Here is a 24,809-nt window from a genome sequence, read left to right as displayed (position 1 = left end):
TCACCTAAATTCAAATGGAGCATTGCTATTTTGAAGCAAGGTGACTGGATTCATAAACTTTTTGAACTTTAAGCCAACACATTTAAACAGCACCTTGTCCCACTGTGAGTGCCAAAGGGAGGCGTTGCTTTTGTAGTTGTTGCTGCGGTAAAATTTAAGCATTGAATTTGCTCGCGACACCATTTTCGCAATCTGCACAGTGTGTTATACAGATTTACAGCACAAATTATACAAACATATACATTTATTGTTATTGTTATTATCGTTTTCGTTGTTGTTGTTGCTGTTGTTGTTGCTATTGCTGTGGTGCTTTATGCAGATTGCGTCTGCTGTTGTGAATTTTGCTGTTGATCGACAATAAAGTTTGTCGCCCAAGTCTTTTGTTTTAGGCCGCCGCCTGCTGTCTGTCAATTGCCAACTGTCTGCTGCCGTTCATTCGCTTAATGCCTTTTTCGATAAATCCAATGCATGTCAAATAAAAGTCAAGGTAGTGAAAGAAGACGGCGATGAAGACAAAGGGGCAGGCACTTGGCAACCGCAACCGCAACCGCTTTTCGAATATCGAATTGATCAATTTGCACGCTTCTTTTCTTATTATGGGGGCAGAGCACAGTGTGACGTCTGTTCGCCACTGTACCGAGTATAGTAGTTGTTGTAGTTGACTTGATGTCTCTGTTTGTCCAGCAATTGAATCATCAAACCAAATATCAAAAGCAGCCGCAGGCGGAGACGCAGATGGAAACGGAGATGGAGATGGAGACGGAGACTCGGCGATATAAATAAAAACCTCACGTCTCGATATGCCATAGTTCTGTGTGTTTGTTTCAAGTGGATGCCAGAGTAATTTGAGTGTTTGCCCATCATAATAAAGATCATCACCAACATCATGATGGAAATAAAACAAAAATCGATTTTCATGACAGCACACATTTTTTTTGCTGCCATAACAACCTATATATGTCTATAGATATTTATAAATAAATATGTACATATTTTTATATTTTATATATAGTTTTTTTAATGCAACATTTGCATATTTTTTCTTGCGCACTTTCTTCGGGGTTAAAGAACTGTGCCTATGCTGTGACACGACTGTAAAAGCACAACAGTGCCAACGGCAGTGCCACCACTGTGCCATCATTAAGGGCCAAGCGGGCAAATGAAGATTGATGGGACAGTTCATGTCCAAGTCCATGTCCAACAACGAGTGCAAACAGCTCACATTGAACCATTGACTCACTGCTCCAGTTTTGTGGCAGCTTTTCACGCTGTGTTTTATTTTTTCTTTTTTTTTTTGTTGTTTTTTTTTTGCGGTGGCAACGGAAATCAGCAAAGCGCTTCAAGTTGTTCAAAGCAAGCAAAAATGTCGGCAATTGTTTTGACAAGTTTATTGCATACCCTGAAAAATTTATAAAATGGGTATATTATTAAATATAATTTGATTATACTATATTCATTGATATTGTTGCTCTCTTTAATTATCAAGCATACTCTTCGACTTGAGCACATTCTTTTCATAACTTTGTTGTCGACTTTGCTAAGTTTAACAACAATTTGCTTTAGCTTTAAGTTTTTTTCGTTATTGAATCTGTTGGATATCTCGCTGTCTAGCATACTCTTCCACATGGTTTTAATAACTTATTTGTATACCCTGCAAAATTTATTTATACATTACATTACCATTACATTTATCACAATTTGATTACAGTTAATAGTTTGTTTATTGATTCGATTCAACTAGCTTTTTATCTTTATTGAATCCGTTTTGTGTCTGCAGGATATCTGGCTGTCTAGCAAACTCTTCTCATTAAGCACATCTCACCTGTTTTGCTTGCGTCTATTGTTTTTGTTGCTGCTGCTGTCGGTTGTTGCTGTTGTTTTTCATTTTTTTTTTGCCAAAAGCTGTCAACACATTGGAAGAGACAACACGCTGTAACTTTGAGTTGTCACAACTCGAAAGAGAACTGGAAAAACTTTACGAGTTTCCATCATGTGTTGACCATGGCATAAATGTGCATCGTTCGATGATTAATTTACACTTATTATTATTAATATTATCAAGTATTCTCTTAGCTCAGCTGACACAGAAAGCAACCAAATGAGGCACGTTTCGATGACTGGCCACTAATTATAAAGGTACAAGAATGCAGCTTAGCTCAAACTGTGAGGCCTTTGCTTTTGTATATTTTTGGTAATACAACAACAAGTCAGCAAAAAAAAAAACACAAAACTGGTTTCCACCTACAAAGAGTGCGATGCAAGCACGTCTCATCATCAATGGCAGCATTTTCTTTGCTGCCCCTCTTTTTCGCCATCGCCATCGCCATAGCCATCGAGTTTCCCAGCCCGCTGACAAATGATGAAGCTGTCAGCGTGCTGTCTGCATTACGTAGCCCCCGCTCTTAGCCACCTTTAGCACACTTAACTGTCTATCGCTTAAATACGTTTATAGCCGCTGGCTGTGACAGTGAAGAGAGCGGGGAGAGAGAAGATAGGCTTTTACATAAATCGCCAGGCACTTGTCTAGTGAATTTTCAATTTTCGAATTATGTGCCCAAATGACTGTTGTGTGGAAGAAGAGAGCTTCCAAAATGTGCATGCTCATCGTGGGTCAGTTATCAGTCGAACAATTTTTGCCAAGAGCGCGCAACAATTTTTGGCCATAAATTATGGCGTTGGCAGGAGGACGACAACGACAACGACGTCGCCGACAACGTGGTTGCTGCCTGCATTATGCAATCTGAACCTTTTTGCTGTTGCTGGATTGCGTTGCAAAGCAACTAATTAATGCAACAGCATGCACAAACATTTTTCACGCTTCCATATAGACAATGTGATATTGCAAAGCGTTGGCACACTTAGCAAAGTTTGGATGCAGTTCGTCAATGGGCGGGTGGATTCATCAGATATGTCAGTCTAATCAGTATTATTTTGCAATCTTCTAGAAATTTTCGACAACTAGAAACGTCAAAATTTTGGTTGGACTATCACAAAAAAGTATCACTGAAATAGTTATACATGATGCTGATTACTGATTACTTTTTACCCTTTTGTATTTGGTAAATTCAATCAAAAAAATCGATTTAAGTGTGTGCTTGACATATTCTTGCATGAATACATTACACTTCATAATATAAATTATTAATTTTCATACCTAAATCACCACAACTCAAATGTTGTACTGAAAAATGTGTCCATATCTTGACTCAATTTTGTATTTATTAGATGTTTTTATACTAAATAGCATAATTGCCATTCAGCAGCTTATTACTGATGATTCATGAAAAAATTAGGATTGCTGATCAGCATTACCCGCTGAATACGCCTAATGATTTGTTTGTGATTGTCTGAACTTAATCAGACTGCTCATCGAACAGCGCAACTGTTGCATTCATGAATAAATTCATTTATTGCTAACACTTTACCAAAAACTTTGTAACATATGCAAATGAAAGAGACTTAAATTAAATAATGAAATAAAATATATAAATATGTATGTATATATTTTTTGCTGCTTCCTTATCTCACAAATACCTCTGTGTTATTTTGATTGCAGTTAATCACCAAGACTGAGGCGGGCAAATCGTGAGCTGAATGTGTTTGCGAGGGCGTTGAACCATGCCCATTTGCAAAAGCTCGCCAGCGATGGCGTCGAGCAAGAAGACCGCAACGGACATATCCGCCGATCATGTAACGGAGGCAGCCCAGGTGAAGCGCACCCGCGAGCAGGCTTACTTCAACTCCTACGACTTTGATGCAATCGAGGTGCTGCCCTACGACGAGGATGACGATGAGACGGTGCCGCATAGTCGCAGCAGCAGCGGACGCTATTCGGGTGCCAATGGCAGCCACAACAGCCACAGCAACAGCCACAGCAATAGCAACAGCAATAGTCACAGCAACAGCCACAGCAACAGCAATGCGGCTGCAATCACAAAGTTTGCTTACCTGCAACGTTTGGGCGCATTCTTTGGTCATAAATCAGCAACGGATGGAACAAGTGCCGCATCGCCAGCAACTGGAGAGGAACAGTTGGGAGCTGTGACAACAGCGAATGAAACTGCGGCAGCTGGGCAAAGTAATGACAACTTTTTGTTGCCTCGCGCTATGCTGAAGTATCAATATCAGAGGTGAGTGTTGCACATTCGTTTCGTTGGCTTCGTCGGTTTCGTTGTTACCTTCGACATCTGTCGCTCGCTTGGACAATTAGCGTCAAATGTGCTGCATAATGGTGCAGCAAGCGAGCAACCAGTTGCGATGACCTTCGCCGATGGCATTGAATAGGGCACAAACAACAGCAATAACAGCAACAACAACAACGGCAACAAAACAAACACAGACAGACAACCATAAAGTGCCCTTTGCTATGATCGTAACTGCAATTTAATTATGATCGTGTCTTAACTTCAACAACTCTCCCAAAAAAAACTCTTCAGCTCAACTTGACTCAACTTAATTCAATCTCCATTCAATTTGTTTTCCTTTGGAGTTCATGCAACGCTGCACGCTGTTTTTTCCATGGCAATTAGCAGGGCATTAGATATGATAGAGATCTTGATCTTTTTTTGGGGCCTGGCCATAAATATAATTGGTCAAACAAAATTGTGTTACAAATTGCGCATACGGCGAGTGTGCCGCATTGTGTTGTCTGTCAATCGGGCACATCAAATGAATGCAACTGCCACATGCCGCATGCCACATGCCACTTGCCAGCGCTTTGGCTGCAGCTGTTCGACTATGTAAATTATGGCAATGCTGCAGTTGCAGTTGCAGTTGAAGTCGCGAGCGAAGTTCAAGTTGCAAGTGGCAAGTTGCCACAAGCAATGCGGTTTTTGGCGCCTGTCGTCAGCCTTCACCTCTTTTCAGCTGCAGCCGCAGCAGAAGCCACTTGACTTGCCAAACACTTGATGCCGGTCAACAGCAACAGCAACAACAACATCGAAAACAACAATGCAACTGCAGCCAGCTGCAACAATTACGTTTATTAATTGAAATTAAAGAAGCCACATATGCGGCTGCATCTCGGCTTCTCTGCTGGAGGTCACAGCCAGTTTTGGTTTGAAATTATTGATGCAAACCAATACATAATAGCCAGCTAGCTATGCATGCACACACATGCACAGACATGCACAGACATTTGCACAGTCAGAGTGTTTGCCGCAAGTGAAAACCGACACGGCAGCTGAAACATTTACATGTGCGCCATCAAATCGTGCAATTTATTTCAAATGATTATTGACTGGCTGAAAAAAATATATTTGCCAGCATTTCATTTAAAGCTCTTTACCCATTTTGGTCACATTCATTCTATTCACTATTCACTGCTATTCACTGCTATTCATGGCATTCCACAGATAAGCCCAATTTAAGTGCGGCCTGCTGTCAGGGCAAAGCCAATTACGCAGATTTTCTGATTACGATTTCGATTTTGATTTTGCTTTATTTTGGAATGCATTCCACAGGCTCTCGCGAATCACGATTCGACATTCGACATTCGCCTTCGCATTCGGAAATCCTTCCACTTTAATGCCAAGGCAAGGTCAAGGCAATTTAAAGCACAAGTGCCACAACTATTACTGCTACTGTGAATACTGCCAATGATGTGACTCTTCTTCAGCTGTGACTCTTAATGTCAGTGCTCTTGCTTTTGTTATTTGTACACTTTCAACTCATTCTTATTGCTAGTATTATTATTATTATTTCCACTACTGTAATGAGCATTTACTCTGTAACATATGTGACTAGTTTTCTCACTCATTTTATTGAGACTACTGTAATTGCTAATACTACTTCTTATGAGCATAACTGCAGCTAAAATTATTATTTACTAATGCTGCAACTTTTCCTAGTGCAAGTATTTTCATCACTGTTGCATATTTTTCTTCGTTTTGAACGAATTATCATTACGAATCTATCATAACGAATTAATAAGCCTTTACAGCATAATACTTTTAGTACAACCTTATAATACTTATATTGGAAAGTCTTTTCATTTATTTTATTTTGTTTAAGAAATATAAATACGTCACAAGTTTCTTATTTTGTATTTTATGGCATATATTGATTGTTGTGGTCTTTTAATAAGCGAAGTATAACTTTTGGTATATTTTAGAATATTTTCAAATTATTAAATTAGTATATTTAAACTTGAATACCGCTTGCGCACTTCTAGAACAACCTTATTTAATACTAAAAAAAATGTATTTTGAATATTTTCCTGTTACTTATATATATTATATGAATATGTTACAAGTTTCTTATTTTGTATTTTATGGTATATTTTTAATGTATTAGTATTTTGATATACGGAATATAGCTTTTAATACATTTTCGAAACATTTCGTTATAATTTTGATATATTTTAACGATATTATACCGCTTGTGCATCATTTTGCATTTATTGGAAATGGATAATAGTTGTCCCCTAGATTAGGGGCCCTAATCAATCACACTCGACTATAGCTTTTTTACTTATACAAAATAAAAACCCAATTTTACGGTTCCCATGTCAACGAAAATTTAGTAAGAAAATGTTACAAAAAACAACCCACTATTTCAATTATATTACTACAACAAATATTACTTCGACAACTATAGAGTATAACACCTTTAAAATACGATTTAGTTTTATTACTGCTTCAAATACTACTTCGACTACTGTAATGTATAAATAACCCTTTAAATAAGATTGTTCCTTCAACTATATTTCAATCTCATTCCGCAGCTCAAGTTGCTTAGTCATAGTTAGACTTCCAAAACACTCGCGCTCGCTCTTGATCTTGATATGTTATTAGTTAGACAACTATAACTACTTCTGGCAACATCGAACACAACTAGAGTGAAACAACTTCTATACGGACATGTTTATTATTGAGTGCAACGCTTCCCTTTCGCAAGGCATTGAGCTGCGACGAGTCGTCGCATGTTAAACACCGAATTTGATTATAGAGAAGGTATTCGGAATCATGTTTAAGAACACTCATGTGCTCGTGTATGTGTGTGTGAGTGTATTTGTGCTACCAATGTGTCGAGGTGTCGATTCATATCAACTACTTTGTACAATGAGCATGGCGAGAAGGTCGATCGAGCAATGCGAATTTTGTTTTTTATTATTATACTCATTCTCGCACTTGAAGTCCGTGTTTAAGTAGCCAGAATATCAAAAGGCAGCCCGATGGATGCAGTTACGCGACGGTCAATTTGCCCATTATTACCGCTATTAAATAGTTTCGATCGATCGTCGCGTCGATAATTTGTATTCAATATTGTTGGCCAAGTCGCAGTCGTAGCTATGCCAGGGCCAATGTCTCGGCTTAGCTATCTATCTAACTGGCTGCCAATAACATACTAAATATTTCTGGCTAAGCATGTGCGAATAATCGCAACAATGTAAATGTGCGATTAGTTTGATTGATTTGCCATGCAGCAGCAGCAGTAGAGACTGCCTATTACTTATGCTTATATTTATACTCATATATTCAGACTTTACTCATATTTTTAGTTGCTTATAGTTAACTAGTTAGTGAGAAGGACGTTGGCTAATTTTACATTTTTTTTTTATTTTGTTGCAAAAATAGAAGAAAAAACAAACTAAGTCAAAGCTGTTGTTGGACCAAACTCTAATTTGTTGTGGCACTCGAAGTCAACAATAATTAGCGAACACACACAGTTTCTTAGTAAGTGTGTGTATGTGTGTGTATGGTTTTTTTTTAGTTTTATTTGCTTCTAGTAACTAAGCTAACGGCCCATGTTCCGACATGCAAACGAGGCTGAACATTTTAATTAACACTGCTCACAAATAAATACGCAAATCTATTGCAAAATATTTCATGCTTCAAGCCGCGATGGAACGTTAACCTTGTCGATTACATATTGAGCCCAAAAAAGTGAAGAAAAAAAAAATGAAAATGAAAATGGAAAAAATCAAAAAACAAAAAAAAACATTCAACAAACCAAACTAAACGCATCGATAAACAAGCTGGTCTTAATAACCATAGCATAGCCCCCACTCTTATACGTCCACTGTGAACCAAGCCCAAAACCCAAGTCCAAGTCCATACCCAAAAAAAAAAACATTAAAGAAAAACACAGAAACAACAACAAAACTGGTGGCAACTTATCAATTTTGTTGCATTACGCAGCAGAGAGCTGCAACATGGTCGGCTAAGAACGAACACCGTTATTACGCAATTGCCCAATTTAAATTTATAACGTGCCGCAAAGCTTCAATGCCTCAATGTTGCATCTGACCCAATGCCCCAAGTTAGAGACGAAGGCGGACTCCTTTAAATAAAGTCATAACGGCGGCGCCTCTGGTCCCAAATTCATGACAACTTTTCATTCTCTACAGATTGAAATATATTGTAGTACAAGAGCTTGTTCTTTTTAAATGAATTTTGTAACTCAACTAAACTCAAGCTTAAATTGCGAAAATAACATACAAGCTTAAGTTACATGCAAGAATTGATAAGTTTTTGTGTCTAAAAACAGTATTAAAATATTCAATAAAAGAACTCACTAAAATAAGACTAATTCCTTAGCTCAAAAACATAAGAAAAAATAATACTTTGAATTGCATGATTCACCAGTAAAATAAATAACAAAAATTACATTTTCCGAAGTGAATTCTTTTTTCTGAAAAAATCCTGCAAAATGGTTATTTTTTAAGTTAAATAATTTTCAACTTTGACGAACAGAAATTATATATTTGAAATCAAATCCTTTTCCTGAAAAATATGCAAATTATAAGAATAAGAATTAAGAGTTCACATAAATTTTCCAACTGATATTTAGAAAATTAAAAATTTCATTATGAGATTAAAACATAAATTCGTGCTCTAAAATTTAGAAGCTTTCAACTTTACAAAACTATATACTATATTTTGTAAAAACAATAAAAACTCTTTTTGCTAATCATGCACTAAAAACGAGTTATATTTGTAATTAAATGATTGTCAAGTTAAGTTTCAGAAATTACATTTTTCAAATGCAAATCTTTTTCTTACAAATAATAATAATAATAACTAATACTTAAAAGTAGTCTTCAAATTTATCCAACTCTTATTTAGAATCGCTAAAAAGCCAATAGCTGCCTCCTAACGGTTTGACTTGTAGTAACTAAAACACACAAAATATTGCCAAAAAAAAAAAACCAAAACAAACAAAAAATGAAGAAAAGAAAAACGGAATTGCAACAGTTACTCAAGCTGAAATCCTGTTTAGAACGAGTTTCTTTTTCGGTTCGGAATTGAATTTTGATGTTGCATGGCAAATGTGATTTTTTTTTGCTTCTTGGCAGTTTTTTTGAAATTTTGGTTTCAATTTCGGTTTCGGTAGTTAAAAACCGAAAAAAAACTCCGTTAAAATGTAAATATTCCATACAAAGTGGAGCTTGAGAATTCCAGACACATTAAAGAGCTATTAAATAAGTTGAGCTGAGCTGAAGATTTATTGAATTGACAGCAACTGCGGCAACTGCAGTTGTTGCAAGCACTGACTCGCTACTCGTATTTGCTGCACTGATTTGTGGCACAAGCGAAAACACAGCTAAAAATAAAAACGTTGTCGTGGAAAAACAACAACAACAACAACTACTACTAACCCACATCAATCGACTCGACGAGCAGCAGAAACCACTTTCATTGCCATGCGGCTAGCTTTAAGTTTCCCTTTCGACCGAGAGTCGCGACGACTCCTCGACAAATTTTTCCATGATATTTTACTTGCACTCTTATTTTTTTTTCTCATTTTCGTTTCTCTCTCTCTCTTTCTCTCTATTGCAGTGTTGGCGGTCATGTGGTGACTTCAATGCCATTGACAGCGTCGCTCTCGATGATCCACGCGAATAGCTCGACTGGACTCGAATGCCAGACGGGCACATCTATGGCCAGAGCAAAAGCAGCAGCAAACGAAATGCCAGTGGCATCGGCAGCAGCAGCAGCAGCAACCGCAACAGCAACAGCAATGGCAACAGCTCAAACGAGAAACAAGAAACGCTCGATTGCATCCAATGCCAGCAGCACACATACCACAGACTCTGGCCTGGGCACCACCAGCAACAACAATAACAACAACAACAGCACTTCGACAGCAGCAGCAACAACACAAGCAGCAACAACAGCTGCTGCTGCAGCGGCAGCGGCAGCAACATCGGCAACTCGTGCTGGCAGCGGCTCACACTATTCAACGGATAAAAGTGGCTCGTCCGGTTACTATAGCTCCCATGTTTGCTCCACATACTCGCTGGACGAGCACATCTATTGCGAACCGGTCATAGATATCCTAGAAGCGAGCGACAAAATGGTTGCCGCTAAACAGCGGCCAGCATTGCAGCTGCCAACGAAAGTGACGACGATTAGTCAGCATTTGGCAATGCAAGATGCGGCTACCACAGCTGTCCCGTCGCTGGCCACAGCAGACAGCACAACGGGCAATGGAACAATTGCCATCAGCAGCCATCAGGAGCAGCAGCAACATAAACATCAACATCAGCAACATCAACAACAACAGCAGCAGCAGCAGCAATTATTGCCGCACTACAGCGATAAGCTGCGCATTTTGGAAACAAGCATTGAGAATTTGGATCGCCATTTGAAGACCTTCCCCTGCCTCTATGCCCAGCAGCACATTGTGTCCTTTATGCAGCAGGATGCCAACAGCAAGGAGCGTGCATCGTCAGCGGCAGCCACAACTCTGGACATTGGCGAAAAGCTGCGTGCCTACAATCAGTTGCCCACCATCATCGAGGGCTACGATACGCAGCGACAGCAGCAGCAACAGCAACAGTTAGAGCCCATTGATGATTCGCTGCTCGACATTGACTTGGATGCCTTTCTGCTGCAGCCAAAGCAACAACAACAACAGCAGCAGCAGCAACAACAACATCATCAACAACAGCAACAAATGCGCCAGCAACTGTTTGCGGGCATTGATAATCCAAGTTTTCTCAGCGACGAGCAGCTGGAGGAGAACAATTACAAGTGTGCCAAATACATCAACTCCTGCCCGGAGGATGCCTATCGCCTGGACACCGATTCCACGGCGAATGCCTCGTATGCCAAGCGCTACGAGGATCAGCTGCATTTCCAGAACACACGCGAGCTGCTCGAAGATGTGCGCGATAAGATTCGCCTGCTGCAGCCGACGCCCACCACGGACATTCCGCAGGAGCTGGAGGGCATGATACAAACACTGAAGGACGAGCTCGAATCTTATTTGCAGCGCATGAATCAGCACAGCGAACTCGAGCTGCGGCAACTGTGCAGCGGCCTGGGCCGGCAACAACATGTGCTGCGACTGCAGAATGCCTTTGAAAGGCGCCGCAGCTACGCTGGCGATGTGCAGCTCAATGCCTACGAGTCGGTGCGCGATGGTGTGCTCATCTCGGCAAATGGACGACCGTTGAGTGTGCGCGAACAAATCATGACCATTCGTTGTGCCAGCGATCCTAACTTCAAAATGAAACGCAAATCGATCAGCGAGGTTTTTCCCGTCGCCGAGTGTTATGTGGAATCTGCGGAACCATCGTGCAGTGTCACGCCCACACTGACGCAGACAACCACGCCCACTCCGACGACAACACCTTCGGGCACGCCTTCGCCGCCACTGGAACTGAAGACAACCACGACGATGGTCACGCAAATGCAACGCAATCTCAACTTTCACAAGCCCGTCTTGGCAGCCGAAAGTTCCACATCACGGCTGGGCAACGGCGGCGGCGGCGGTGGCAGCGGCAACGATAAGGTGGACAGCATTGCGGAGTGGCATCGCAAGAAGCCGAGCATCTGGGAGATGTACTACGGCACCAATCGACTGCATCAATCGTTGCTGGGCAAGCAGCGACATGGCAACGAGCTGGTCATCAGCAGCGCTCATCCGACGCTGTCATATGTGAGTAAAAGGGGTGAGGGAAAGGGGTTGAGGGAGGGCAAGATTCTAACTGAGAATCTGTAAGCAACTAAGCATATGCTTAATATTGTCTCAGAACATTCTATGCACTAACTTCAAACAGAGATTAGCTCTTATCTTGAAACATGCTATGTATTAATATGAAGAAGAATTTTTATACATCTTCCTTGTTTTCTATATTTAGTATGGAATTAAGCTAGTTGAATTAAGTGACGTATGCTTAATATTGTCTTAGAACATTCTAAGCATTAACTTCCAACAGAGATTAGCTCTAATCAGCTTACAGGGCGTATACTTAATATTATCATCCTTATTACTAACTTTAAACAAAGAGAAATTTTATATTAAGTATGCTGTCAAGCTATTCAGCCAAAAGTGCGTATACTTAACATGGTCTTAGAACATTCTAACAAAGATCAACTCTATGCAGTTAATCTAATAAGTCTACATGGCGTATGCTTAATATTGGCTTAGAACATTCTAGATACTACTTCTATGTTTGCTATGTAATTAAGCTTTTAAGCCTACAAGGCGTATGCTTAATATTGTATTAAATCATTCTAAGTACTAATTTCAAACAAAGATAATGTCTCTAAGTCTTTTAGTTTGCTATGTTTAGTATGAATCGAAGCTAATATTGTCTTTGAACATTTTAAGCACCAATTTCAAACAAAGAGCTGCTTTGTCTAAACCAATAAGCCTACAAGGCGTATACTTAATCTTATATTAGAACATTCAACACTGCCCATTAAATGCTACTGAGACCAGGTGCCAAAGCTCAAGCTGCAATTATTGCTACTTGCTATTTTGCATGCTGGGCATGCAGCGCGTATACGTAATGTGTGTGTGTGTGGCTTATTGTGGTATGACACATGGAAAAGGCAAATTTAATCAATCGTTAGCTGAGTGTAATTGCTGTTTATGCACAATTGACAATTTTGCTAAGCCTCCAGCATAATTAAAAGCAACTGTCCGGCTTACGGAGCGTATACTTAACGAGGCATATGATTAATATCTGCAGCAAGAGTCGAGGTAAAGACAATTAAGCAAATGTTTTGCTGTGGGGCCAGAGCAAATACAGTGGCAGCTTGTGCTTATCAAAAGCAGCTGCTGCTGCTGCATATTCAAAGGCGTTTTATTCATCGAATCGAAGAGCAAATCATTGACTCATTAATTTGCCAATGTAAATGGCATCAATTTTGTGTTGCTGTTGGTTCGTTCGTTCATTGGTTTCATTGGTTCGTGCAACCTTTTATTAATTTCATCCTTGGCCGCAATGTGATCGATTTTGGTAGCAATGTTGCAGCTACTTGTTGGCTGCAGCCGCAACTATCGTGAGTGCCGTTGACACCCGCACAACAACAGCAGAAGCAACGGATGCGTCGACAACGCCATCACCGGACGTCATCAGCATTGACGCCATCATTACTATTATTGTTGTTAAGCATACAAATACTCGCACACACACACACATACACACACACATGCATACAATGACAGCCAATGCTGATGTTTGTTTTATTATGCAGCAGGCGATTCGAGATATTATCGCTGTCATGGCCAATGTTCGATTTGGTAACAGAGACTCGAGACACGAGTCTCTCGATTCGTATTATTGGCATTATGATTAATGATGTGCGTGCCACACAGTGAAGCAGGCTACTGTTTAATGCCATTCTGAAAGGGATCATAATTACATCTAATGACTGTCAACGTGATTGCCAAACCAAGCTCAAGTATCATTCTGCAGTTGCAGTTGGAGTTGGAGTTGCAGATAGAAATCTTGACACGTTATGGGTTGGTCCACTTGAAAGTTTTCTTAGTTGCAGCTGCAGCAGATACTAACACTTATTAAGTACATACGATTTTAACTAGTTGTATTTGCTTAAAGTCACATTTCAATTGTGGCTTGTAAAGCGCAAAACGTTTAATTAAACTCGGTCACGTTTATCTAAGTGTTTGGCAAACAGAACAAAACGAAACGAAACGAACGAACGAACGTTTGTTCTTCGCCCCATGTTTGACTTCCTTTCCGTTCTGGATTGTGCAATATCCGCTCTACACACGCTCACACACACAAACACACTCGCACACACACACACATCGTACAGAGCAAGTAATCAAGCCAACTTGGTGTGGGCCTTGTTTGGTCTCTCGGCCAATGCATGGAGAATCTCAATGAGTTTTCACTTTCAATGCCAATACACAGAAAGAAGTCGCTTTTGTTGTTTTCTCTATTTGTTGTGTTGACTCAGCTCACAGCTCAAAAAACAGCAATTGGCAAACAGTGCGCGACATTAGTTTATTCGCCTTATGGTCATGGCTTCAAATACCCTGCAGCTGGGAAGTAGTGAAGGAAAAGTTGAAGTAGAAGTTGTAGTAGTATGAATCAAAGAGAAATTAAAATTATCAAGATGATCTGGGATAAACCTGTTAAGATAAGTTTATCTGTCTGCAAATGAGTAGATAAATATAAATGCAAGTAAAGAGGGTAATAATGATGGGGAAGAACTGCAGAAAATGTATGTATATCTATCTATCTATATATATGTATGTATATCTATATCTAACTATGTATATCTAGTCTGTATATATCTTTCTATATCTATACCTTCTTCACTTTTGCAACTCTACTTTTTAATTGTTCAGCAGCTAAAGTACTTTTTTGCTTGATTGAAAACTTTATTAGTAAATGGGATAATTACAAGGGTTCAAGTGTAAAGAGCAGACGATAAAAGAAGATCACTTAGCGAAAAATAAAGTAGTTTTAAGAACATAATTAACAATTTGTTAAACTATTATAATAGATTATGCGGGGCATTAAATACCTTTTGTTAGAGCTGACACCAATTCTTAAATGCTTACAAATCTTTTACAACTTCCACTCAATAAATCATTATACAAGTAAATAATGCTTTAGCTACAGGGTATACTCCCATTTAGTTAACTCACTTTTAGCTTCACTCTCTGCACTGTTTGCTGCTGCATTTACTTATCAATATGCAGGTTGAGCTATGTGGGTTGTGAACTTGAGGCTTCCGCGCTTCCATTGTGATCGCATTGTAAGCTGTGTAAGCTTGGCTTTAATGCTGGCTGCAATCAAACAGTTAGTGCAAAAGGCAACAACAACAATAATAATGACAACGGCAGAGCGACGAGCGACGAGCGAAGCGTCAGCAACTGTACTGGTTAACCTTAAAATTCCGTTAAAAATGCAGCAGCAGCAGCGGCAGCCGCTGGCCTGCAGCATCTTGTGGAACAGGTAGCAGCAGCTACCTGCTTATCTGGCTAGATGGCTGGCTGGCTGGCTGGCTGGCTGGCTGGCTGACCAACTGACCGCCATCGATGGAGACCCAGATAAAAAATGCAACTGCAACTGCGACAACAACAAGAGCATGGCATGCCACAAGTGGCAAGTGGCAGAGACCATAACGAAAAACCGGTGCGATGCAATCCACATTGTTGCCCTACAACTTGAATGACCTTTAAGGACGTTGCCACAATTAAGCAAAGGGGCTGCTGCTGCTGGACCAAAACAGTGTAAAACCAAAACAGGCTAAGAGCAAACATTCGCTGCCTGCCCACCAGAGTCCTCTTTCCTCTCTCCTCTCCTCTCTTTCCTCTCGCTTTCCATTCCTGGCTGGTTGCTGGGCAAGTTCTCAGTTGGCAGGCCGCGAAAACGAAACTCGTCCCACGGCAAATTGGCCGGCATATAACTCGTTTGCTGTCATGAATGCCAAAATGAAAACGAAAACAGAAAACCGAAAACGAATGCGAAAAACGAAAAACGAAAATACGCGAAAAAAGACGACAAAATGTAAGGCGATCTGGTCGACAAAGTTGCTGCCGCAGCAGTTTTTACTATTTAGAAGTGGCTGCCGCAAAGTGTTGCAATCACCATCGTCGTTGTCGTCGTTACAGTCACCCATCAAATGCAGTTAAACAGACACAGCACAATCTGGGTGTTATGGCAATTTCCATTTGGCCAAGAGCAAACCAAAAGCAAAAACCAAAATCCAAAGACCAAAAACAACAACTCGCAACTGGATGTGGACGTGGACATGAAAATGTCGCCAGTCAACGCACCAAAAAAAAACTGCGAGTTCCTCAGTACGCTGCTTGCTGTAGTTCCTCAGGCAGAGCGAGGGATGTTTTATCTGTAAATCGAATCTACGTAAATTTCATTAGTGCAGCCAGAAAGTTACAATCGAGCATGTCCAAAAGAGAGTTGCCCTATACACATTCTTAAGGATTATAAAACTATTGTGGCATAACAAATCTAAGCCAAATGAATAGTTTTTGCTTAATACTTATGTATTATTCAATCGTGATGAACATTTAAGAAAACTTTAAAAACGTTTTCCTTTAACTAAAAATTTTAATTGATTTTCATTTAGTCTACAATTCCACTGATGATGGGTAAACTTAGACAAAATTCGGCAATTTTGGATCTTGTAGTTTTCGATATATGCGACAGGAATTTATCTACTTCTCCTAGATACATATTTTCTATATTTTTTATTTATGATATGTTTGCGTAGTTACCTATTTGGTGATTACAAATCAAATAATCGTAATGAAATTTTCAGAATACATCAAAAATGTGTTTATTATGCGGCACACATAATATAAATTGTATTATCTGACAAGCGAGAGGTTTCTAAGTTATTTGAATTATAATTATCGGTTGTCAATAATCAAATATCAATTCACAAATAAAAGTTAATTGAATAATACAAATTAAATAACTTTTAAATTTTATAAATAATACAAAATATATGATGAGTGCCTCAAGAAAACTCTGAAAAGTCTAGAGCTTTTAGAGGAATATGCGCTTATTTTCATTAACTGTAAAGTAAAAAACTATTTCTATTTATTGTGGTATTATAATGATGAAGAGAAGAGAGTTACCATTTTAAGCTTCAACTTAAATTTTGGCAATATTAATGCTTATAGATTCCAAGATCTGTAGGTTTGTTTACTTCTCCAACATCTTCTCTAATCGAATTATAAAATAAATATATTTTCTTCTCTGTGAGAAGATAACTTATATCACTTCGACTGAGATTGCTGTCTATAAATTTCGGAAGTGTTTCCCTCGTATCTACTTTCGCTTCGCATCTTCCTTTCCTCCTTGGTGTTGCAGCCCTCGCGCTGGGCAGTTGGCCAAGGCAAAGGCAGAGGCAAAAGCAAAGGCAGCGATGCAATTGCCGCAGACGAACAATTTGTGAAACGTTGCCTTTGGCCCCGCCTTGAGGTTAAAGTTTTGATGACGATTGCCCACGGCTGGAGGCTGCTGCGCTTACATAAGTTTCGGCTAGCAAAATCAGGAAGCAGTTAAATTGCAACGCCCTCTCCCTCTCCCAGCGATAGTGCTTGAATTTCAGCTGATTACTCATACGCCACGTGTACTGTGTGCAGTGGGAATGCAGCTTGGCGAATGCAAAGCGTGCACGCTAAATGCTCGACTAATTATGTGGTAAATGAAAGTGTTGCAATGCTGCCACGCCCACTCACACTCACACACACACACACACACGCCTATCCTTGCTGCTGCTGCTGCTGCTCGAGTTGATTGACTCACTGACACACTGACGCATTTCGTGTAGCTGTCGCTACCGTTTAAACTGCCTCCAGCTGCCAAATGCCAAATGCGTTTGCCACCGTCTGCCCTCTTCCCTCTCCCCCTCCATCAATTGTCCAACTTTTCAAGCGTGCTCAATTTTGTTTTTCCTTTTCTGCTTTTTTGCTAAACATTTTCCGGCGGCCCGTTTGGTTTTATTTTGCTGTTAGCGTTATTGTTATTGTTTTTTTGCGGCTTTTCTTTTGTGCAACATTTCGTTAGTTACTGTTGAACGCGTTTTCAATGCTGCAAGAAAAACATCTGGAAAATGCCCACAAAAAAAGGTGTAGGAAACTCTACTATTGCATATTTGCTGAACTCATAATAGCATAATTATTTAATAATAAGTATTATTTAATATCAATTTGAGATTCTAACATTTTCATATAGTATTTAAAGTGGCGGCTCTATTGATAAGTCTTTACGAGCGTACAATGTAATACAATCAAATAAGCTTAGAGCTTTAGTCTGTCAATCTCTGGCAATTAGCCAACAATAAACCACGCTGCCTATTGCCACACTTCAGTTCAATTTACATCAAACCGCTAATTTGTTATGGCTGCGAAATCTTTTGCAGAAGTTTTTTCCTCTCGATTGTTGAATGTTTGAACACAGTTATCGCACATTGGGTTAGTTTACTTTGCACCTTGCTGACGAGAGCATTCATTGTCCAGTCTACATCAAAAATTATATAAAAAATGGGAAATATCCCTCTAGTAAGTGTCTTCATCCTTGAACTAAAGATACATTTGAAGGATTTTTCTTTATAATATAATGATCGTTAAAAGTGAATTTATGCAACGTAAAAACTATTTTATGAGTATAACTTAAAAAAGGAATTGCAAGCAAAAGTGAATATAAAAAAAAAATAGTATATACTACATATTTTATGCTTTATTGGCAAAAAATAATAACTTTGAAATTATAAATTTAAATATAAAACTGTGGAACAAAATATGTTAACTTAAACTAACATTAAATTAAAGTATTTCTAGTGAATTCTTTATACGATTTCAACTACAATCTATTTTATAGAAACTTTAACTACAATCTATTGAAATATCTATACGTGCTTTATAAATTTTCTATACAAATTTTAACTACAGCCCACTGAATTTTCTATTCCTCTTTCAACTACAATCTATGGACAACTGTTAATTACAAAAATATAGAACATAGTTGGAAGTATTTTAAGAAAGTTGTCATAACTTTAGCTGTAATTCTAGCAGCATTTCTGCCAAAGATAAAGTTAGTAAACATCCTCGAACACATGCATAAGTTATTGAGGTAGTTGGGCTTTCTTCTTCTGGTTCCCACAAACAAGTGATCAGCCTCAAAATACCCTTTCTTTCAACGGGCACACAGGTGTCTCTGAAGAAGCTGCATTGCCCAAATCCAATAATAAACAGGCTTATCTCCAAGCATAAGTTTGAGTGCATGTAGTAGACGGACGGACGGACAGACGGACGGCAGACAGACTTGCATGTCGAAACGTGCTTTGTTCACATGGATTTCCCACAGAGTCATACCATAAATATACTCTTATTATGCGAGTATAAACACACACACACTCTAACACATACTCATAAAGAGAGACTCATATGCATAAAAGTACTTAGCATGAGTACGTGTTAAAATTTGTTTTCACCTCAAGCGATTTTTCAACTTTATGCACTCTCGTATGTGGTAATAACAACATTTAAACTTGGCCAACTTCCAGCCAAAAAGTACGAAACAAATACAACAACAAAGAGCAATAATAAAACAAAAAGTGTATGTACAACAATATTGGTTTCAATGTCAGAGAAAAACGTGTGTTGCAAATTAAAAAAAAGTATCATAGCTGCTACCCCGCCATCAACATTTAAGCTAACACCCAAATTCGTTTAACTATGGATTTTCTTTTGAACTTGCTGCCTATTGCAAAGTATCTTGGCAAATCAAATAAAACCGGGCACTCTCGAATTAATTTCAAGGCTGGTTTTTCGAGGGGAATTTACAGCATCAGTTTACGCCTAATAAATATTTGTGAGTGTGTGTGTGTGTGTGAGAGTGTATCTGTGTATATTTAGCGAATCAATATCAAATATATTTGTCATATGTATATTTGTATGTTATTTATTTATTTATAATTTATTGCCGCATGCGTGTGGCATCATTTGCAAATGAGCCGCGTCACTTGTTTGACTTTAGGGCGGGGTCCAACAAGTTGCCGTTGCCATTCCCCGCCGAGGGTGGCTCGACAAGTAGTGCATCGTCTGAATATTAGTATTCCTCTTATTGCTCACATCTGATTGACATTCATTCGATTCTCAGATACAATTGTCAATGTCTCTTTTATCTTTTATAATATGCAAATACGCTCACACACACACGCACACGCACACACTTTACTTACTTACATTTCACGCCTCTTGACAGCTCTCAATCAGAAATCACTCTCCCCATCCAAATTCCAATTCCAAGTTAATTTGCGTGTATGTGTGTGTTTCATACTCGCGTTACGCAGCCACGTGCACCTGATTTGCTTGCCGGGCCAATAAAACCGTTATACACGAATACACACACACACACACACACACACACACACAGACACACACGCTCGCAAGACTATGCGGTAATTTTCCCGTCAACGTCGACGCTTCGATTACGTCGTCTTTTCAAAGTACTTTGACTGATAAACAGCAGCAATAATAACAAACGACAACAACAAAAACAACAACAACAACAATAGCAGCCGCCGCAGCAGCTAAAGGCATCACTAACCTCAGACAAGCAAACGCAAAAGCAAAAATAAACGCAAATGCAAACGCAAAATGCCAATCTGCTGTAGGAGTGAGGGGAATGGCTAGAGAAGAAGCGAAAAGAAGCCGGAAGGCAAAAATATACCGTAAAGTTGTTTTCATTTTAATTTCTCATTTCATATCTCGCATATGTGTCTGAAATGAGTATTTGAGTACGTCTGTGTGTCTGTCTATGTGTGTGTGTGTGTGTAACCCATTGACAACAAACCGAAACTGAAACTCAGGCTAAAAAAAAAATAATCGGACACGGCACAAAAATGATCACCCAAAACGAACCGAAGACAGCTGGCAAAAAAAAAAGATGAAAGAGTGCTCCAGCAGAGAAGGTGGGCAGTGCCAGACTAGCTAATCACCTGCAGTTCTCTATGCACGAGCAAGTGTTTGCACTGCTTGCACAAGTTCAAGCAAGCAGTGATTTTTTCAAAGCATTTAATGGCTGCACTAAGCTGCAGCGTAAACTGCTCTGCTGTCTAGCATACCCTTCTCAAACACTTTCACTGCTTACAGGGTACAAAGATAAATAAATAAATACGCTCTTACAATGAAGTGCAAAAAAATGCGAATTGTTTGACTGATGTACACACACCTTAAAATGGCTTGCTGTGTATGTGTGTGTGTGTGTGTTGAAAACACTTTTAACACAAAAACACATAAAAATTACACTTGAATGCCCTTTAATGACTATTGCATATGCGTAACTTTCACTCGCTGATATTTTTGGATAATTGGATAAATGCGGATCTTGGAAAACAATAAATGCGATATGATACATATCATTAAGTTGTTATAGAATTTGAACTTAGCATCCGGCTATGAGTGTGTAATGTTTATTGCTCTTTTTACAACAATGGTTCTCCATTACTCTCCATGATTGCTTCATGTTTTAATCGAGCTCCCATTGCTTTAATGCGCGAGTTGTTCGTTCACTGAACCTAACACACAAATTAATGAATGAATGAATGAATGAATCATTCATTAATTTAAAATTCTTGACGAATTTGCTTGGCTTGTAAAAAATGTTGTAGTCCCCCTCAGGGTAAATGCTTATTTTTTGCTTAATGTTGAGTTAATTATAATATTTGTTTGCTGTCAATTCTAGCTGTGCTCTGTTTCATTCATGTCTGTGGACTTGTTTATTATTTCACAATGTAAAATGTTACATAAATTGCATAACAATTTAACGTGTTTTGCGAGAATCAACAAAAGGCAACAAACAACTCGCCTGTCAACACACACACACACATACTACTACATTCATATAATAAATATGCACGCATGTGTGTGTGTGTGTTTGTATTATTTTTTGTCGAACTGATTTCAAGGTTGTGTCGCTAAAATTTCAAAAAGATGATGCGAAAAAGAAAACAACAACAAGCAAATGGACGCTTAGTGGGTCAAATTGTTGTGCGTTGCGCCCTTTTTTGCATGTATTCGTATTCTGTCTGTGTGTTAGGCTATGAGTGTGTGCGTGAGTGTGAGAGGGAGAGAATGTGGGCAGTGTGCCACGCCTCAGAGTTAAAATGCAAAAAATGTACAATAATGTGCAATACTTATGCTGTGATTTATGGCAAACAATTTGTGACTGAGCCTCAAATTTTTAACAAATAAATCAAGAAACATTTACGCGGAGAGAAGGGCGGCCAAACGGGAGTTAAACGCAGCGAATAAGCAGCAAAACCTTAGCCTAAAATATCATTGTATGTATGCAAACATAAAATAAGATCAATAGCTCAACTTGTGAGGCATCAATGTCAAAGCAATCGTCAGTCACTGATCACTGGTTGGTCACTCGTCCACTCTGACTCTGACTCGGTCTCTGGCTCTGATGTGATGGTCAACTTGAGATATGCTCCGCTTGATGATGATCTTCATCATCGCTGTTTCTTTATCGCGTTGTCTTTGTCTGGCCCACACAGCATACTCTGCAATCTAATTAGCATCTGCATAATCGATTATCAATAAAAAGCTTAAAGCAAAGCTCGCAACACTCAACGCCAAAACATTAATTAAGTTAATTGCAAAACTTATTTGAAAATAAAATAAACAGCAGAAGTATTCATCCCCATTTTCAATCGATCGATGGGGAGATAATTGTTATACTGATTTATAATATTTTGATATTCAAAATAACGTACATTATTTCTTATCGTACAAGCATAGCTTAAAGATTTCAACACCAAGCAGTAATTAACTTAATTGCAAAAGTTATTTAAATGAAAACCAGCAGTAATAATCATCTCTGTTTTGGGAAGATAATTGTAATACTGACAGCTTAACATCCCTACTATATTTCGATATTTAATATAACACCATTTATTTCTTATCATGCAGCCATCTTCTCGACCCGAATCGGATTTTACACTCGACTTGCCGCGCGCCGAGCAGCTGCGCCTCAAAATGGAAAAGGAGAAAAAGTTCCGCCAAAGATGTCGCTTCATCACCACGTTTCTAAGTCTGGTCTTCTTTCTGTTGACCGTTATGGTTGTCAGTTTGGTTTTAACGCGCGGCAAACGCATGTTTGGCAGCATGATTTAGCCAAATAAAAACGGAACAGAGCAAACACTCTTTAACTAATCTTTATGTATAGTACTATATATTAATGATGACTAACTACTTAGCTAGCTGATTAAATATCGCATAATTATCTAGACTTACTATATACTATATGTAAATGGATTGAGAAGATTGTAAACAAAATTAAAGTGCCGTAGTAATTCATAGAGATCAATCATAATAACATACGAAAATTCGAAAAGGCGTTTAGCAAAAGCAGAGATACTAATTTTTAGTCTTTAGTCGTTAGGCATATTAGATTGTTTGTTGTGTTTTGGTGGTTTTGGCAACCGCAGCCGCAGTATTGTTAATAAATTATTTTTGTGATCTTAGCTGTTAAGTTTGTCAGTGCATTTTTGTGTAAGTCGAACAGAAAGAAGGATAATGATTATGATAATATGCTTGTGTATCGTATTAATTGTTAAGTCGAACAAAATAAAGCAAAAGTCGAGAATAAATAAATGATGGATGACTTTAATCTTTTGTTTTTTTTTTAACATTTATTTCAAATTGTAGACACAATTGTTACAAGCAATATTCAATATACTTGTACAACTTATAGTTATAGTAAGGTAAGTGTACAAAATTAGTTTTAAAAGCATTGCAACTCTTACATTACATACATACATATGGTATTTATTATTGTTATCACAAATGTTTTTTTTGTTTTTGTTTGAAACATGAACTTCAACTGTTTGCATTGTGTGTGTGTGTTAAGTTTGAGAGAGAACTTTGCGTATAATGTAAATCTTAAGGCAATTATACAGTTAGGTTAGTACGACTACAATAATACACTACAATTACAATCGTTGTTGTTATTGTTGTTGTTGTTACACACTGAGCAACTGAGAAGGCGAGTTTCTTAACTGAGAATCGTGTAAAGTGGGTTTTTTTGCGTGGTGTGTGTTGCAAGTTATTTTTCAGCAAGCTATCATGGTTATTTGTTATCGTTGCGACTTCATAAGATGCGTATACTCTGGCGATTGACCTCGAAGAGCGTATGATCCTCGTCCTCATCGCTGTTCACATCCTCAATGGCCATAGGCAGCGGTGTCAGCTCCTGATTCGCTCGATCCCCTTGCACACCATACTTGCGCTCAGCGCGTGACAAGCGCAGGCTACAAACGAAGAAGAAGTGAATAAAATTCCAACCTTATCAGCTCGTGAATATGCAAATGTGTGCGTGTCAAATGGTGAAATCTAAATGATCATCACACACACACACGCTCACATATATACTATTTACATATATGCACTACTTACCGATAAACGCGAGCAATCAACAGCAAAATGGCTGAACTTGTTATGCCTACAAGCACGTAATAGACAGGCGTAAAGGAGTCTGCAAAGTCATCGCCTTTGGTCTTAGAGCGTTCTATGTGCACATTTTCATCAACGGGCATGACGACAGCCTCATCAGCTGTCGAATGCACGTTTTCCCCACCCGCCGACTGCTGTGGGGGGTTCAACTTCTGCTGCTGTGGCGTTTCATTTATTTCCACTGTTTTTCCTGCCTCTACTTTTGTTGGCGTTACAGTTGTAGCTTCAATTTCCGCATGCGATGGTGGTGATAGCGGTCGTTCTTTTTTCACTGAAATTCCCTTAGCAGCAACGTTAGGTTCTGTGTCATTTTTAGTTGCAGCCGCTGCGTCGATTTGTTGTTGATGTAGCAGCAATATGAACAGCAAGAGTGCAACACTTAACAGTTGCCAACCATGTGACGTTTGCTCCATTTATATTTAGTGCCTATTTACTACTTTAAGCGCCAAATGGGTTACACGTATTTGTTGTGACGTTTTCAAAAATTCGTCGGCTTTGTTATTACTATTTATTTACACTGACTAGGGCTACGTAGCTCACAATATTGTTATCGTATCGGTTTTCAGTTTTCGTTATCGATAACATTGTATCGACCTGCCAAC

At 38.9% G+C, this 24,809-nt stretch overlaps 2 protein-coding genes across 3 annotated transcripts in view; one reads left to right on the top strand and one right to left on the bottom strand.

Moving 5' to 3' along the window:
* LOC117572182 (uncharacterized) overlaps nucleotides 1-23,354 on the top strand; it is a 35,135-nt gene extending 11,781 nt beyond the window's left edge. For both annotated transcript variants that reach the window (XM_034254835.2, XM_034254834.2), the window contains 3 exons: nucleotides 3,557-4,130; nucleotides 9,783-11,889; nucleotides 22,666-23,354. In XM_034254835.2, coding sequence (XP_034110726.1) covers nucleotides 3,619-4,130; nucleotides 9,783-11,889; nucleotides 22,666-22,869 — 2,823 coding nt within the window. In that variant the 5' untranslated portion in view covers nucleotides 3,557-3,618 and the 3' untranslated portion in view covers nucleotides 22,870-23,354. The remainder of the gene's footprint in view (nucleotides 1-3,556; nucleotides 4,131-9,782; nucleotides 11,890-22,665) is intronic.
* LOC117572186 (uncharacterized) lies at nucleotides 23,342-24,738 on the bottom strand. The gene is made up of 2 exons (XM_034254841.2): nucleotides 24,151-24,738; nucleotides 23,342-24,005 (listed from the first exon to the last, which is right to left on the bottom strand). Exons 1-2 carry the CDS (start codon nucleotides 24,618-24,620, stop codon nucleotides 23,846-23,848), a joined length of 630 nt encoding a protein of 209 aa, XP_034110732.1. The 5' UTR covers nucleotides 24,621-24,738; the 3' UTR covers nucleotides 23,342-23,845.
* Nucleotides 24,739-24,809: the final 71 nt, after the last annotated feature.

This window comes from Drosophila albomicans, chromosome 3 (genome assembly GCF_009650485.2).
Source record: "Drosophila albomicans strain 15112-1751.03 chromosome 3, ASM965048v2, whole genome shotgun sequence".
NCBI classification, from domain to species: Eukaryota; Metazoa; Arthropoda; class Insecta; order Diptera; family Drosophilidae; genus Drosophila; species Drosophila albomicans.
Note: the sequence above shows the minus strand (reverse complement) of the source record. Positions and strands in the feature narration are given on the sequence as shown.